Source organism: Chenopodium quinoa, unplaced genomic scaffold, assembly GCF_001683475.1.
Source record: "Chenopodium quinoa cultivar QQ74 unplaced genomic scaffold, ASM168347v1, whole genome shotgun sequence".
Classification (NCBI taxonomy): Eukaryota; Viridiplantae; Streptophyta; class Magnoliopsida; order Caryophyllales; family Amaranthaceae; genus Chenopodium; species Chenopodium quinoa.
The window spans coordinates 5,474,910-5,489,278 of NW_018745286.1; the positions used below are offsets into that span (position 1 = coordinate 5,474,910).

The window sequence follows — 14,369 nt, forward strand, 5'->3', positions numbered from 1 at the left end:
GGAGAAAGGATTGGGTTGGTTGGCATAATGGGGCTGTTGGGCTGATTTGAGAGATGTGGACTAGGTGGCGAGGTGGGTTGGTGAGTGTGTTGTTGGGCCGTAGGTGATGGGTTTGTGGGATGAGCCTGTTGGGCCGTAGTTTGGGCTGCTGTAATTCCAGCACCAACTCTGCCTTGGGTTGGCAGTGAGGGCCGCAACCCACATGTGGCTGGTTGAGCTACGCCACAGCCCCCTTGTGGAGTGGGTTGGTTGGTTGGGCGAGGAGTGGGTTGCATAAGGATGTGATGTTGCAAGATTGGTGATGGGTCATCCGAAGCTAGAAAATCATAATCAGTCGATTGAAACTTAGTGATATGATTAAATGGAAGAGTATGTTCATCAAAAGTGACATGGCGAGAGATTATGATTTTGTTAGTGGTGATATCCAGACACCTATAGCCTCTATGGTCGGAAGGATAACCAAGAAAACACACGGGGTGGAGCGAGGTGCAATCTTATGAGGCATTGTGGCTGATAAGTGCGGGAAACAAAGACACCCAAAAACATGAAGATGACTATAGAACGAGATAACCCGAAATAAAGCTTGAGCTGGAGTGATTTGATTGAGAGTTTTGGTAGGAAGAATATTTAGGAGATAAGTGGCGGTTTCTAAGGCATGGTGCCAAAAAGACGGTGGAAGAGAAGCATGGAACAATAGAGTATGCTTAACATTATTAAGAGTGCGAATCATGCGTTCGGCTTTTCCATTTTGAGAAGATGTGTGAGGACAAGAGAAGCGAAAAACCAATCCATTTTTGACACAGAATAATTTGAACGGGTCATTGTCAAATTCACGACCATGATCACTTTGAAAAGATTTAATAGGACGTTCAAATTGAGTTAGAATATATTGTCGAAAATTAAGAAAGGTTTGAAAAGCTTGAGACTTATACACAAGGGGAATAGTCCACACGTAATGAGTATAATCATCCAATAGAACTAGATAATATTTTTGACCTTTATCACTACGAATAGGAGAAGTCCACAAATCGGCATGAATAATGTCAAAAGCAGAAACAGTAGTGCTATTGGAATTATGAAAAGGCAAGCGAGTATGTTTTCCTAATTGACAACCTACGCAAACGGTGGAGACGTGCTCCTTATTACAATCATCAAGTTTTTACTTCTAAGAAAATTAAAAGTGGGTGCCCCGGGATGTCCTAAGCGGTTGTGCCACAGAGATGGAGACAAGGGTGTGAGAGAAGTGGCTAGACAAGTTGTCGGTGCTGTGGTCACAGGATAAAGGTCCCCGGTACTATTGCATCTGGTTATTAGATTCCCTGTTCGTAGATCCTTCACTGAAAAGCCATTAGGATCAAACTCAATTGACACGGAATTATCAGAAGTAAACTTTCTAACAGAAATTAAATTTTTGATTTGAGGAGCTAAATAAACATCATGCAAGAAAAGAGAATTATTTGCAATAGTGGAATGACCATAACCCGTAATTGGAATGCGTTGACCGTTACCCACTTGAATGTAATTAGATGTGCTTAAATTAAAAAGGGGTAAGAGTGTACCAACATTATTTTTCATGTGGGAAGTTGCTCCGGAATCCATGTTTCAAGACAAATCATAATTAGGGAAACTCATTGTTGCAAACGCATTACCAAGCTCGGTTGGATTCATTGTCGAACCATACTCCGATCCATGAGAAGAGTAAGCTGCTTGGGACTATTGTGAGGGCCCAAAGAAATAGGCCTGCTGTGGCCTTTGTTGTTGAGGCGAGTAGGGGGGTCGTGGGCCAGCCCACTGTTGAGGATGAGGGAATGGCGCCTGAGCCCATTGTGGGGAGGCTTGCTGGGCTTGATATGTTGGGCCATTCCACCGTGGAGCTTGTTGAGGTGCAACCCATTGTGGAGCTTGTTATTGAGATTGCTGTTGCTGCTGTGGCGAACCTCGGCCTCGACCTCGGCCGCGACCACGACCTCGGCCACTGGAGCCGCCACCCTGACCAGCTGGTGCCGCCTGTTGCTGTTGAGGGGCCGTCGAACTTGTAGCGTTGCCATATTGAGCCACAAATGATGATGCTTGTGATGATGAGTCATTGGCTCGCCTGGACTCCTCAAGTAGCAAGCGTGATCTCGTTGTTTCAAATGAAGGCAACGGGGTAGTTTGTTGTATCATTGCAGCAACAGTATTAAAGTCTATATTCACTAGCCCCGAAACTAGTCGAATTACGAGTTTTTGCTCCGACACGGGTTGATCAACATTAGCAAGTTGATCCTTCAAGTTCTTTAATTCTCGACAATAAGAAGAGATGTTAGAGAATTTTGACAGGTGCAATTGATTAAATTGGTTTTCCAGATAAACCGCCCTAGTAGTTTTATTATCTTGAAAAATTTCCTGAAGTTTATTCCAAACTTGTTGTGTCGTATCCCCGTTGCACAAAATTGTTTCTAGCAAATCAGTAGTAATAGTACCATAAATCCAATTTTTGACAACAATATCAAGCCTTTTCCACATAGCGTCGGATAGGTCTGCAAAAACGTGGTGCTTCTGGGTTGATATGATCAAGAACATCAAAGGCATGAGCATGACACTCAAATAATTCAACCCAATTAGAATATTGAACTTTTTCACGATCAAGAATTAGAGGAATAACATTCTTAATGCTATTAACACCAAGAGCCGGATGAAACACCAATGATTCACCTTCCTTGACCATGGTGATTGGCGGCAAAAGTGTTGGGGACGGCTAGGGCAAATAAAAAAAAAATCGGTAAAGGAAAAAAAATGCAAAAGCTAGGATTGGATCTTAAACCTAAGCTATGATACTATGTTAGATAATATAAACTCCTCAGATTGGAGAGTATTCCATTGATTCATACATATAGGGTTACAACGATGAGATCTAATCACGTTAAGAAATCTCAAAAGATATTTTCAAAATATTCACCAAAACTATATCCTTCTATACATAATAATAATATTATTTAGAATATTTATCATATTCTATAAAAAAGGAAGGAAATGACAAAGAAAGAAAGAACAAACAATGAATACGATGCCCAAGTCCACAGGGGACACATCATTTGCAACCCTTGGTTTTGTACTCCCTTCCTTTCATACACTCCACATTCCCTCCTTTCTTTCTATCATCTCTCTTCTCTCATCCCACCATCCTTTTTATTGTCCTTGTATAATTATACTACTATATTAATCAACTATTTTTTCTATTAAAAAAACTGTCTTTTTTAATTATTTGATTAATTACAGCCTCATATCTGTCAATTAAAGCTGATGAATGTTTATGGTTGAAAAATTAGAGGGAATGAATGCTGTAATTGATCATGATGATGATTCTGAAGATTCCTCTGATTATGTTGAGCGTGATCCCACTGGAAGATATGGAAGAGTATGTCCCCCTAATCTGATCAATTTTTTCATTATTTTTTATTAATTAATGCCATTTTGATTAATTAATTAATTGATCTTTTCTGGATTTTTTTTCCTGCAGTATAATGATATTCTGGGCAAAGGGTCTTCGAAGATAGTGTAAGCAATCACCTTTTTTTTTTTTTTTTTTTTTTTTTTTCTGGGTTTGTTTTATTTTAATCTTAATTATTCAAAAAACAATTTTTTTTTTCAAGAATTTGAGCTTGATTTGCATATGTTCTAATCTGGGTCTTTTTCAATTGTCAAGAATTGATGCTTAATTTGCCAATTTTTGTAAAAAAATCTCAATTTTGGAATTTGGGTAATTTTAATTGTCCAGATATTGAGCTTAATTTGCATTTTATTTTATTGGGCATATCTCATTTGTTAAGAATTGAGCTTAATCAGCAAAAAAAATCATTCTGGAAATTGGGTATTTTTTTTTTGCCATTACTTGAGCTTATCTATAATTTTAATTAATTGGGCAAGTTTTTTTGACTTTGTATTTAATTTGCAAAACAATTAAAATAAATCCAATTCAAGATATTTAATAATTATTCTCTGCATTTTCCTTAAAATAATGTTTCCTTTTGCGTTGATTTATTGCAGGTACAGAGCGTTTGATGAATTTAATGGAATTGAAGTGGCATGGAATCAAGTTAAGCTTACAGATTTTCTGCAAAGACCTGAAGATCTTGAAAGGCTTTACAGTGAAATCCATTTACTCAAAACCTTAAAACATAAAAATATTATGAAGTTTTATACTTCTTGGGTTGACATTACCAGCAGGAACATCAACTTTGTCACTGAAATGTTCACCTCTGGTACTCTCAGACAGTAAGTTTCATACTTTTACGGATTCGATTTTATTTAGTCAATTATATCAAATCATATCATATTCCAATGCTTATCTACTACTCTTTTCATTTGGATGGATGTCGTCATGACTTCAAATTACACTATCAGCGTGACTATTAATTTCACTCTTTCGAGTTTTTGTTTCATATGTGCTGTTTTTACCTATGTGGTAAATTTTTAATTATTGTTGTTTATTTGGTGGTTATGTTTGATGATAGGTATAGGATGAAGCATAAAAAGGTTAACATTAGAGCAGTAAAACATTGGTGTAGGCAGATCCTAGAAGGGTTATTGTATCTTCATAGTCATAACCCTCCGGTGATACATAGAGATCTCAAATGCGATAACATTTTCATTAATGGGAATCAGGGTGAAGTCAAGATTGGAGATCTTGGCCTAGCTGCCATACTCAGGAAATCTCATGCGGCCCGTTGTGTTGGTAAGTTTGAGCTGTACTCTTAATTATTGAAATGGTCTTGGGTGGTAATTATATTTTTTATATATGGTATATAGTATTGTCAAAGCAATGATTGCCCTTTTGTCTAATAATAGTTTCATTATTTCTCAAATAATAGCGACTCCTATTATTCATACATTTGTTTATCACATACTACCTTATTCAAATAGTGTTGATTATTGTTCTTGCTATTGGGTGATTCCGGAGTCTCAATTAATAATTCACATGATATTTGATGGATGGCAATTACTTGTCTCTATACTAATGCTACCAAATTATGCAAATGCTACATCTATGATTTCAGGTACGCCAGAATTCATGGCCCCAGAGGTTTATGCCGAGGAATACAATGAATTAGTTGACATCTACTCCTTTGGGATGTGTGTACTCGAAATGGTTACCTTTGATTATCCTTATAGTGAATGCACACACCCTGCTCAAATCTACAAGAAAGTAGTTTCTGTAAGAACCCAGGAATGCCCTCTTATGCTTACTTTCAGACTAGTTTGTATCTTAAATCAACTTAATTAATTAGTGAAATTTTTTGTAATAGGGTAAAAAGCCAGATGCTCTTTACAAAGTGAAGAATCCAGAAGTGCGGCTCTTTGTTGATAAATGTTTAGCAACTGTTTCGACTAGATTATCTGCAAAGGAGCTACTAGAAGACCCATTTTTGCGAAGTGATGATGACGGATATGATTTTAGGCCAATTGATTTTGACAAAGTAAGTCAAGTTGTTCAATTACCTCACCTAAATGACAGGAATAGTAGTAGTGGCTGTGACTATGCTGGCTATGAACCTGACCACGAACATGAGTACCAAACACTAGAGTTGGCAGCCAACGAAATTGAGCTTTTTACTTTTCTCGAAGATGATGATCTGAAAGATATGGACATCAGCATCAAGGGGAAGAAAAGAGCAAATGGTGATATTTTCTTAAGACTCAGAATCACTGATAAAGAAGGTATAAGTTTTGACTTTTATTCTCTGTTTTTGTCAAATAGCTACTTTAGGAAGCTTATATGATTACTTATTTTCTTACAGGGCGAGTGCGAAATATCTACTTCCCTTTCGACGTTGAGACGGATACTGCTATGAGTGTTACGACGGAAATGGTTTCTGAACTGAGTATAAAGGAAGATGACATGAAGAGAATAGCAGATATGATAGATTGCGAGATTGCTTCCTTAGTCCCGGACTGGAAGAAGAGTTCATATGTAGAAGAAGCTGCTGTGTGTGAAAGCTTAAACGAGGCCGCTGTGTGTGAAAGCATAAACGAGTCCGTCAAGTGTGAAAGCGTAAACGAGGACAACGATCGTGTGACTGAGCACTTTTCTTTAGCAGATTATCTTTCCTTTGGCAGCCCCAGACCCCGCAATCTCCAACTCCTTCGTTGTGCTAGTCATGGATCAACATCTATGCGTGGACGTTTTGAGGAGATAACTTATCCATCCGAAGCTGATGGAACAGATTCTGGTGTGAAACTGAAATCAGATACAGTGGCTCATCATCATCGACGACCCAGCTTAAACTTCCATTTTGGTGAAACCTTTGAATCACAAGATCAAGCAAGTTTAGAGAATGATAAGAGGGCCACAATTACTTATATTCAAACTCAAACGCCTTATAACTCCCCTACAAGCTCCATTTTAGATGAGAGGGAGTATGAGTACGAGGCAATGAAGGAGCTTAGATGGCTGAAAACCAAGTATGAGATACAGCTGAGAGAACTGAGTGATGAAAATTCAGGTGCAGATATGAAGACACGTTACTTAGCTGCAGAAAAGGACTACAATTTGAAAAGGAGCATGAAGATATCCTTTCATCCATTGGAAAGAGGATTAGATGTGAAAGATCTGAAAAAAGCATTGGAACAGCATTTTACGCCTCAATTTCCTTCAAGCTATGGTAAGAGGAAGATCCCCAATTTGCGCACTCGAATGCTTCAGAGTGAGTGTTGCAGCCCAGATAATATGGGGACTGCTAACAGCTATTACACGGGAGCAGCCATGCTTCCACATTCTCTTCAAAGAACAACTTCACTTCCCGTTGATGCTTTAGACTTTTAAACCACCCATTATAAGTTCCCTCTTTTTCCTTGTGATTTTACTGTTAGTCTTGTACAATATTGCCTTCAGTAAACTTTACAAAGTACATGCATTTTTTCCTCCCATGGATGGAGAGATTCAATGATATATTCGAATTGTGAATATGTGATAATCTGATATGGACCTTCTCTTTGGAACTCTGTAACTTTTAAATGTTTGGATAGATGAACAAAAAAAGTGTAATGTTGTCAATTACAGTAATATAACCTATTCTTTTATACTTCGTAGTAAGCAAGCTTATTACAAGAAAATTCTGTCTGTTGTTATTCAAGTACCTTCACATTTAGTACCACATCTGTATAGTTTGAGGATTTTTATTCCAACCCTACATTTCCCATATCTGTGATCTACTCTGTATGTTAGAATAACTGAAATACTCCGTAGTAAATAGCCTCAATGGCCTTATAGAGTTATAGGTCTCGAACATTGAATTTGTCTTTGCAAGCTTGAAGTTAATCCATATCTTCCATAAAATGGTGCTGATTTCATAACTACACGGAAACACAAGTGTTGGTAATTATTGAGGAACAAAGGGTTTGCTTTGTTTATATCCTAACTATTACTAGAGGTATGGCATAAACAAAGGGCTTAGCCCGGTCTGTTATCATCCCTAATTATGAGTTATTATATTCATAAAGAGATGAGTCTCTTTTGATTAGTTTAGTTCCATTTTCATTAGATATTTCTCTGGTTGAGATTAACATATCTAGGATTTCATTATATAAGTGAAGTGCAATAGTCATTGAAAAACTAGTATCCTTGATCTTTGGTTATATGTGAGGGTGATAGTCCAACCAACTCCAATCTTAGTTATTAGCCCAACATATGGCCCCTTGGTCATTACTGGAATGGAAAAGAAGCAATGCCAGACAATTTGGTCACTGTTTTTGATGTGATTTGATCAACTTAAAATTACATGGTGCTAGGAAAAATTAACCTGATTTGATATCGAACACACTAAATTCCGAATTGTATTTAAAGCTTAATAATTCAAAACTAATTCGATTTGAAATTATGCTACTAAAATAGACCATTATCTAATAATTAATCCAACTTGAACCAAAACGATTTGATAAAATTAAAAATTAATGTGATTATTTAAACGATTCGTTTTATGTTAATATAACGTCTGTTAGCTACGGCATACGTGACTGGAAGGATTTGATCAGTGAGATATTTGCACAGCCGCCATTTCATAGTAGCCATTGCATAGTAACATGTAAGAAAAAGAGTTGATGAACTTGATTGGTTGTACTTTAAAACATCACAGCTGTGTACTTGGACTCGTTAAAAAGGTGCACACGAACAACTGGCGGTGAATTGACAGCTTCAACTTCCTATGTCAATTTACTACTGCGTTGAATGTCAAGCACTGATCACTAAATAATTCAAAACTTATTATGATGTTTATCCGTACTAACTAATACTGTGAAAGTGTGAAGTGATATACTCCATACGACCATAGTTGAAGTATTTATTCAGACGTGATTGATTTTTTTTTTTTTTTGGTGGCACGGAATATGGCCACTATGCTATACAAGGGATCAAGTAATGTTTAATCTAGTGGTAAAGTTTGCAACTCACAATTTCAAGGTAGTGGGATCACAACTCACTAAGGGCGTTTTAGGGTTTTCTTACCCTTCTCTACCCACTCTTAAAGGAACTTTGTTTGCTAACTAAGGCCGGATTGATTTGTGAGAGGTTCTATCCCAGTATTTTCCTTACCTTAAAAAAAAACTATAATACTTTATAGTTGCAATACAAACTTTATCACGGTATTTAAGAAAAGTGAACCTCACATGAGATAATACACTTAAAATGGGGTTACAAGTGGGTCATGGGCTTTAAATAAATGTAGTATTACAATTTTCACCATAAAAACCTTTTTTTTTATAGTGTGTTGTAACTATTGTGACATTTCCATTTTAAGAAGTGTTACAATTACAAAGAAACGGAGGAAGTATATTACTATATGACTAAACAAATTAATAAACAATTTTGTATGTACTCCATTGGTTCCATAAAGATATAACGGTTCTTTCATAACCACATAGATCAAAGAGCATTATTATGCAAATTAAATGACCGTTTTAATTGTTTAATGTTATATCAAATCTAAAACAACTTTAAATTCTTTTTTAAGTGGATCATTTAATATTAAAGATATCTAGAAAATTCTTAAAAAAATGAAAAATGTGATCATAATTAAAGAACATTACATAAAAAGTGATCCGTATAATGAAACATAAAAATTATATAAATAACAAAAATGTCATTTGAGTAATAAATCATTCGACCAAGACTATTAACAGCCTTAATTAATTTGAGTTGGATCGAGTCAGGTCGAGTATTACCCACTTCATTCATAAGGCAAAATATAAATTTGTTAAAGAAATGACAAAGAAAGATATGACAAAGAGTGAAAGAAAGAGCATTGAATGCGTTGCCCAACTCCTTTAGAGACACGTCATTTTGCAGCCCTTGTATTGTTTACTACCCACTGCCTTATTCCTTCATACACTCCACATTCCCTCCTTTAATCCCCTTTTTCTCTCTCCTCTTTTCCCTTTTTTTTTTCTTTATATATTTTCCTATCAAAATTATAAGTATTTATTATTTATAATTAATTAATAAAAATTCTGCCCCATTTACAATGAATCAGAGGTCTTCTGTAGAATCAGTTGAAGAGGGAGTATCACATCAGGTTTGTTTCCTTTTCTTTTCTTGCCAATCTACATTGTACAATTTTCTTTTTTTGGAAAATTTTTATAGCCTTTTTTGATTGTTTTCTTTGGTTTTTGCGTTTTTGCCTTTTGGGTCATTTTACAATGTAGTGTAGTTTATTTGCTCCCTTTGTCCGGAATTAATAGTCGTAACAGCGTTATTAGTTGTAATTTATAAGCGGCATATCTTGAACTAGTTACGTGATTACGTGACAATTAAATTTGAAAGGGTGAATATTAATTTGTGTTTGGTAACTATGATGAGAGAATTTGGATTTCTTTGTTGTTGGATCAATTGTAAATGGGTATTTAATCATATGAAGTTTTTATATAGGTATATAAATTTTTCCAAATTAAGTTAATTTCTGTTTTAAGTACGTGGGTATAATGTGAAATTTTGGATTCATGGTTAGGGAATGAACTAAAATGCTACTGTTCATACAGTGGAATAAATTATAGAAAATGTTTTGTTTTTGGTCAAAATATGGTGAAAATTAAGAATTTTAATGTAGTTTGAGACTCGCAAATTAGATTATGGACACATGTACACGATGATTGTACCAACTTTTCCATGCTAGAAAATGATTTATTTCATAATGATTTTTTTTTTATTTATTTTTTTATTAAAGTTGGAAAGAACATATGAATGGGTCCAATTCTCTGTATGCACAAAATGCTGATGGTGGCATTGTTATTTCTTAATACTCTGTAGAACTTGTTGATGAAATGGTAATGATGTGAAAAATTAGCAATTTTATTGTTTGGTGTTGTTAATTGAATTGTTAGTGTCATACTTCGTATTTCATCGTATACTTTCATTGGATTTCTTTGTATTATGGCACTAAATTAGCATGATTGTTGCCTTAACTTTCCTGATGGTGTTTTGATTCAGAACTTAAAGCGTGCTTCGTGTTCAGCTGTGCTTACTTTGGCATATCAGAGTCTTGGAGTAGTTTATGGTGATCTTAGTACCTCACCTTTGTATGTTTACAAAACCACATTCTCCGAGAAATTAAGCCTTCGTGAAGATGATGAAGACATTTATGGGGTGCTTTCCTTCATATTTTGGACATTTACGCTGGTTGCCCTTTTCAAATATATTTTTGTGGTTATGTCAGCAAATGATAATGGCGAAGGTGAGCATTCATCAGATCACCATTGCCAATGGTCATTGTCTTCAGATATCATTTATGATCCTATATCTCTTTTTTCATATATTTCGTGTAATTTTTTACTTGTACCCAGGCGGCACTTTCGCATTGTACTCATTGCTATGTCGGCATGCAAACCTTGGTATTCAACCAAACGATGAGAAGTTATCTGCATATGCCATTGAGGGTTCAGTGCACACAGCTAGGAGTTTCAAGCTACCAATTGAAAAGCATGAACGATTTCATAAAGCTTTGCTGATCTTTGTTCTTCTGGGAACATGTATGGCTATCGGGGATGGTGTACTCACACCTGCAATCTCAGGTAACAGTCACTTTATTTTTGCTGAAACCTGTGTTACTGTGTAGCCTAACCTGGTATTGGCATCTTATCATGCTCTTTGGTTAAGTTTCTTATGTTATATTCTTGCAAAATTTCACTAAAAAAATTGCCGAGTGATTATGTATGCGAAACAAAAAACTTTTCTCATTTTTGTTGGACAACCATATTCATTAGAGGCAACCACTAATCTTCTAATCTGACATTTCTTTTGAACCCTATGCATAGCCCTTACAATAGTATGCCCTGTTTTTCCTTTCTGTAATAATTTTACTTTATGTAATCTCGTTTACTAGTCAATTAGTCATCTAAGAATATCATATATTCTTTCAGTTCTTTCGGCAGTGTCAGGAGTTCATCTGAAATTCACGGGACTTCATGAAAGTAAGTTCAACTTCATCCAAAAATAGGGGGGGGGGGGGGGGGAAGAAGCACTACTAAAATGTGTTTTAGAAAGAATTCAACACCATTGTGATTTAACAATGGTTTCATTCTAACAAAATTCTTGTTTTTTGCAGATTATGTTGTTATGATTTCATGCATCATTTTGATAGTCCTGTTTTCTCTCCAACACCATGGAACACACAGAGTTTCTTTCATGTTTGCACCCATTGTCACAGCATGGCTTCTTTGTATCAGCAGCATCGGGGTTTATAATATAGTAAGGTGGAATCCAAGTGTTGTTAATGCGCTATCTCCAGTTTATATGTTTAAGCTACTTAGAAACACAGGCATGGCAGGATGGATGTCCCTAGGCGGAGTTGTTCTCTCTATTACAGGTATTTTCACTCATGGTTTTGTTTCTGCTTATATAAGAACTACTGAAAACATGATATTCTGGTAGTTTTATCACAGGTGTGGAGACTATGTTTGCTGATTTGGGTCACTTTTCAGCTTGTTCAATTAAGGTATCTCTTGCATTCTCCACTTCTTTTCCTCCATATCTTGGGCATGCTTATTAATACCTTGGTAATTCACTTTTTCTAGATAGCTTTTACTTTTTTGGTGTACCCTTGTTTGGTTTTGGCTTATATGGGTGAGGCTGCCTTCCTCTCTCGTCATCATGAAGATATCCAGAGGAGCTTCTACAAAGCCATTCCAGGTAAATATAAAAATGCTTCTCTTTATACCTCACATTATTGAATTTTGTTATCTAATCTTTGCCATTTCTTTCCTCCTTGTTTTGCCAAGAACCCGTTTTCTGGCCGGTTTTCATAGTGGCCACATTTGCGGCAGTAGTAGGAAGCCAGGCTGTAATTACAGCAACGTTCTCTATCATAAGCCAGTGTTGTGCTTTAAACTGTTTTCCTCGAGTCAAAATCGTTCATACTTCAAGTGAAATTTATGGGCAGATCTACATTCCAGAAGTGAATTGGATGCTAATGTGCCTATGTCTGGCTGTAACAATTGGGTTGAGAGATACAAATATGATAGGTCATGCTTATGGTATGAGTCGGATTCTTCCTAAACTATGATAGAGCTTCTATGAAAATTGGCATTTGCTTGATTATGACTGAATACTAGTGTCTGATGTGCTGAAATACAGGTCTAGCAGTCACCACAGTGATGTTCGTGACTACATGCTTGATGGCATTGGTTATAGTTGTAGTGTGGAGAAAGAGGATAGTGATTGCAGTATCATTTTTACTGTGTTTTGGATCCATAGAACTCCTTTATTTCTCAGCTTGTCTTTTCAAGGTTCCCGAGAGTGGTTGGATTCCTCTAGCTTTATCTTCAATCCTGATGGTGGTAATGTATGTTTGGAACTATGGTACGTCAAAGAAACACCAATTCGACATGGAGAACAAGGTTTCTGTAGACCGGATAGTTGCTTTAGGCCCTAGTTTGGGCATGGTACGGGTACCAGGAATTGGTTTTCTGTACACTAACCTTGGCACGGGAGTACCAGCTGTCTTTGGACATTTTGTGACAAATCTACCAGCGTTTCACCAAATCCTGGTTATCGTGTGTGTAAAGTCCGTGCATGCACCCTATGTTACGGAAGATGAGAGATTTATTGTTGGAAGAATTGGCCCAAAAGAATATGGCATGTTCCGTTGTGTTGTTCAGTATGGTTACAAGGATTTACTGCAGGAGAACTATGATTTTGAAAATAGAGTGGTTTCCGAGCTCATTAGGTTCGTAGAAACAGAAGAACATGACCCTGGAAAAGGTATTATGCAAGAAGCTGATACATCTACACTTTTGATAGAATACCAAAATCATGAAGCTGGTGCACTGGATTCGAAGTTAATGGATCTCAATCTTGGTAACTTGGACAATTTTATCCATAGAGATGAGTCGATCAAAATCTTGAGAGCAAGGGAATCAGGTGTTGCGTACATTTTCAGTCATTCTTATGCAAAAGCAAAGAAATCATCTTCGATCTTCAAGAAATTTGCTATCAATATCTTGTATGCTTTTCTAAGCAAGAACTGCAGGGGACCAGATGTTGCTCTAAACGTTCCTCATACTTCTCTGCTTGAAGTTGGCATGGTATACTATGTGTAGAGCAGTATAAATGACAGGTTGACAAGTAAACTGTAAATATATGATAGCTGCTTGAAGGACTACCCTATCAAAATTACCATATACTACTACCTCTTTGGCATGCTATTCGAGACAATGATTAGAAAAAATAAACGGGAAAATTAAGTTTTATCAACAATAAGAGGAAAGATTTCAATTACTTTGGTTTAAACTATTATTAGATTAATTTGTCCGTTAATCTTCTCTAATAAGTCCATGAGATAGCATGACAAAGAGGTTGCAAGTATTTACAAAGTAAATATTTTTTCTCTATTTATCTATACATGTATAAATTGTTTAGAAATGGGTACAAGATGAGCATGGACATTGGACGATACAATAGCATTTAAATCCTCCCCTTCTTTGTGAGTTGGAGTTGGACATTTTTCCTCTAAGGGATTGAAGGGGTAAGATGATAAAGGTATGCTAAAAATAATATATAAAACAAAGTGAGTAGAACAAAAAAGAACGGCCTAAAATAAAAAATGAATAAAACAAAAAAAATAGAGGAACTAAAAGGTGGTAAATAACAAAACTTTAAAAAATTTATAAGGTAGTGAATACCCAACTTCCAACTAAGTCAAGCTAACAAAAGGTGGTAAATATTAAATATAACAAACCAGTAATATACTAATATAGTCATCATCTCTTATCTCACTTCATCTATTGTAGATATTATATTCGTATAAGCTATTTTTTTTTCATTCCTTAATCTAAAAGGTTTTTATGTTTCAAATATCATGATGTCAAGTTTTCTTAACTAGACAAAATAAATACTCCCTTCAGTT

At 35.9% G+C, this 14,369-nt stretch overlaps 3 protein-coding genes across 3 annotated transcripts; 2 read left to right on the forward strand and 1 right to left on the reverse strand.

Moving 5' to 3' along the window:
* Nucleotides 1–1,905: 1,905 nt before the first annotated feature.
* Nucleotides 1,906–2,505, reverse strand: LOC110712092. Its single transcript, XM_021890511.1, has one exon. The coding sequence runs from the start codon at nucleotides 2,503–2,505 to the stop codon at nucleotides 1,906–1,908; it is 600 nt and encodes a 199-aa protein (XP_021746203.1).
* A 523-nt stretch (nucleotides 2,506–3,028) lies between these two features.
* LOC110711825 (probable serine/threonine-protein kinase WNK9) lies at nucleotides 3,029–7,061 on the forward strand. Its single transcript, XM_021890255.1, has 7 exons — nucleotides 3,029–3,397; nucleotides 3,500–3,537; nucleotides 4,027–4,254; nucleotides 4,494–4,714; nucleotides 5,037–5,194; nucleotides 5,286–5,697; nucleotides 5,778–7,061. The coding sequence occupies exons 1-7, from the start codon at nucleotides 3,287–3,289 to the stop codon at nucleotides 6,800–6,802; spliced, it is 2,193 nt and encodes a 730-aa protein (XP_021745947.1). The 5' UTR covers nucleotides 3,029–3,286; the 3' UTR covers nucleotides 6,803–7,061.
* A 2,433-nt stretch (nucleotides 7,062–9,494) lies between these two features.
* Nucleotides 9,495–13,921, forward strand: LOC110711938 (potassium transporter 1-like). Its single transcript, XM_021890375.1, has 9 exons — nucleotides 9,495–9,545; nucleotides 10,457–10,700; nucleotides 10,810–11,037; nucleotides 11,386–11,436; nucleotides 11,571–11,831; nucleotides 11,908–11,960; nucleotides 12,040–12,154; nucleotides 12,244–12,498; nucleotides 12,599–13,921. The coding sequence occupies exons 1-9, from the start codon at nucleotides 9,495–9,497 to the stop codon at nucleotides 13,561–13,563; spliced, it is 2,223 nt and encodes a 740-aa protein (XP_021746067.1). The 3' UTR covers nucleotides 13,564–13,921.
* The last annotated feature ends 448 nt before the right edge of the window (nucleotides 13,922–14,369 follow it).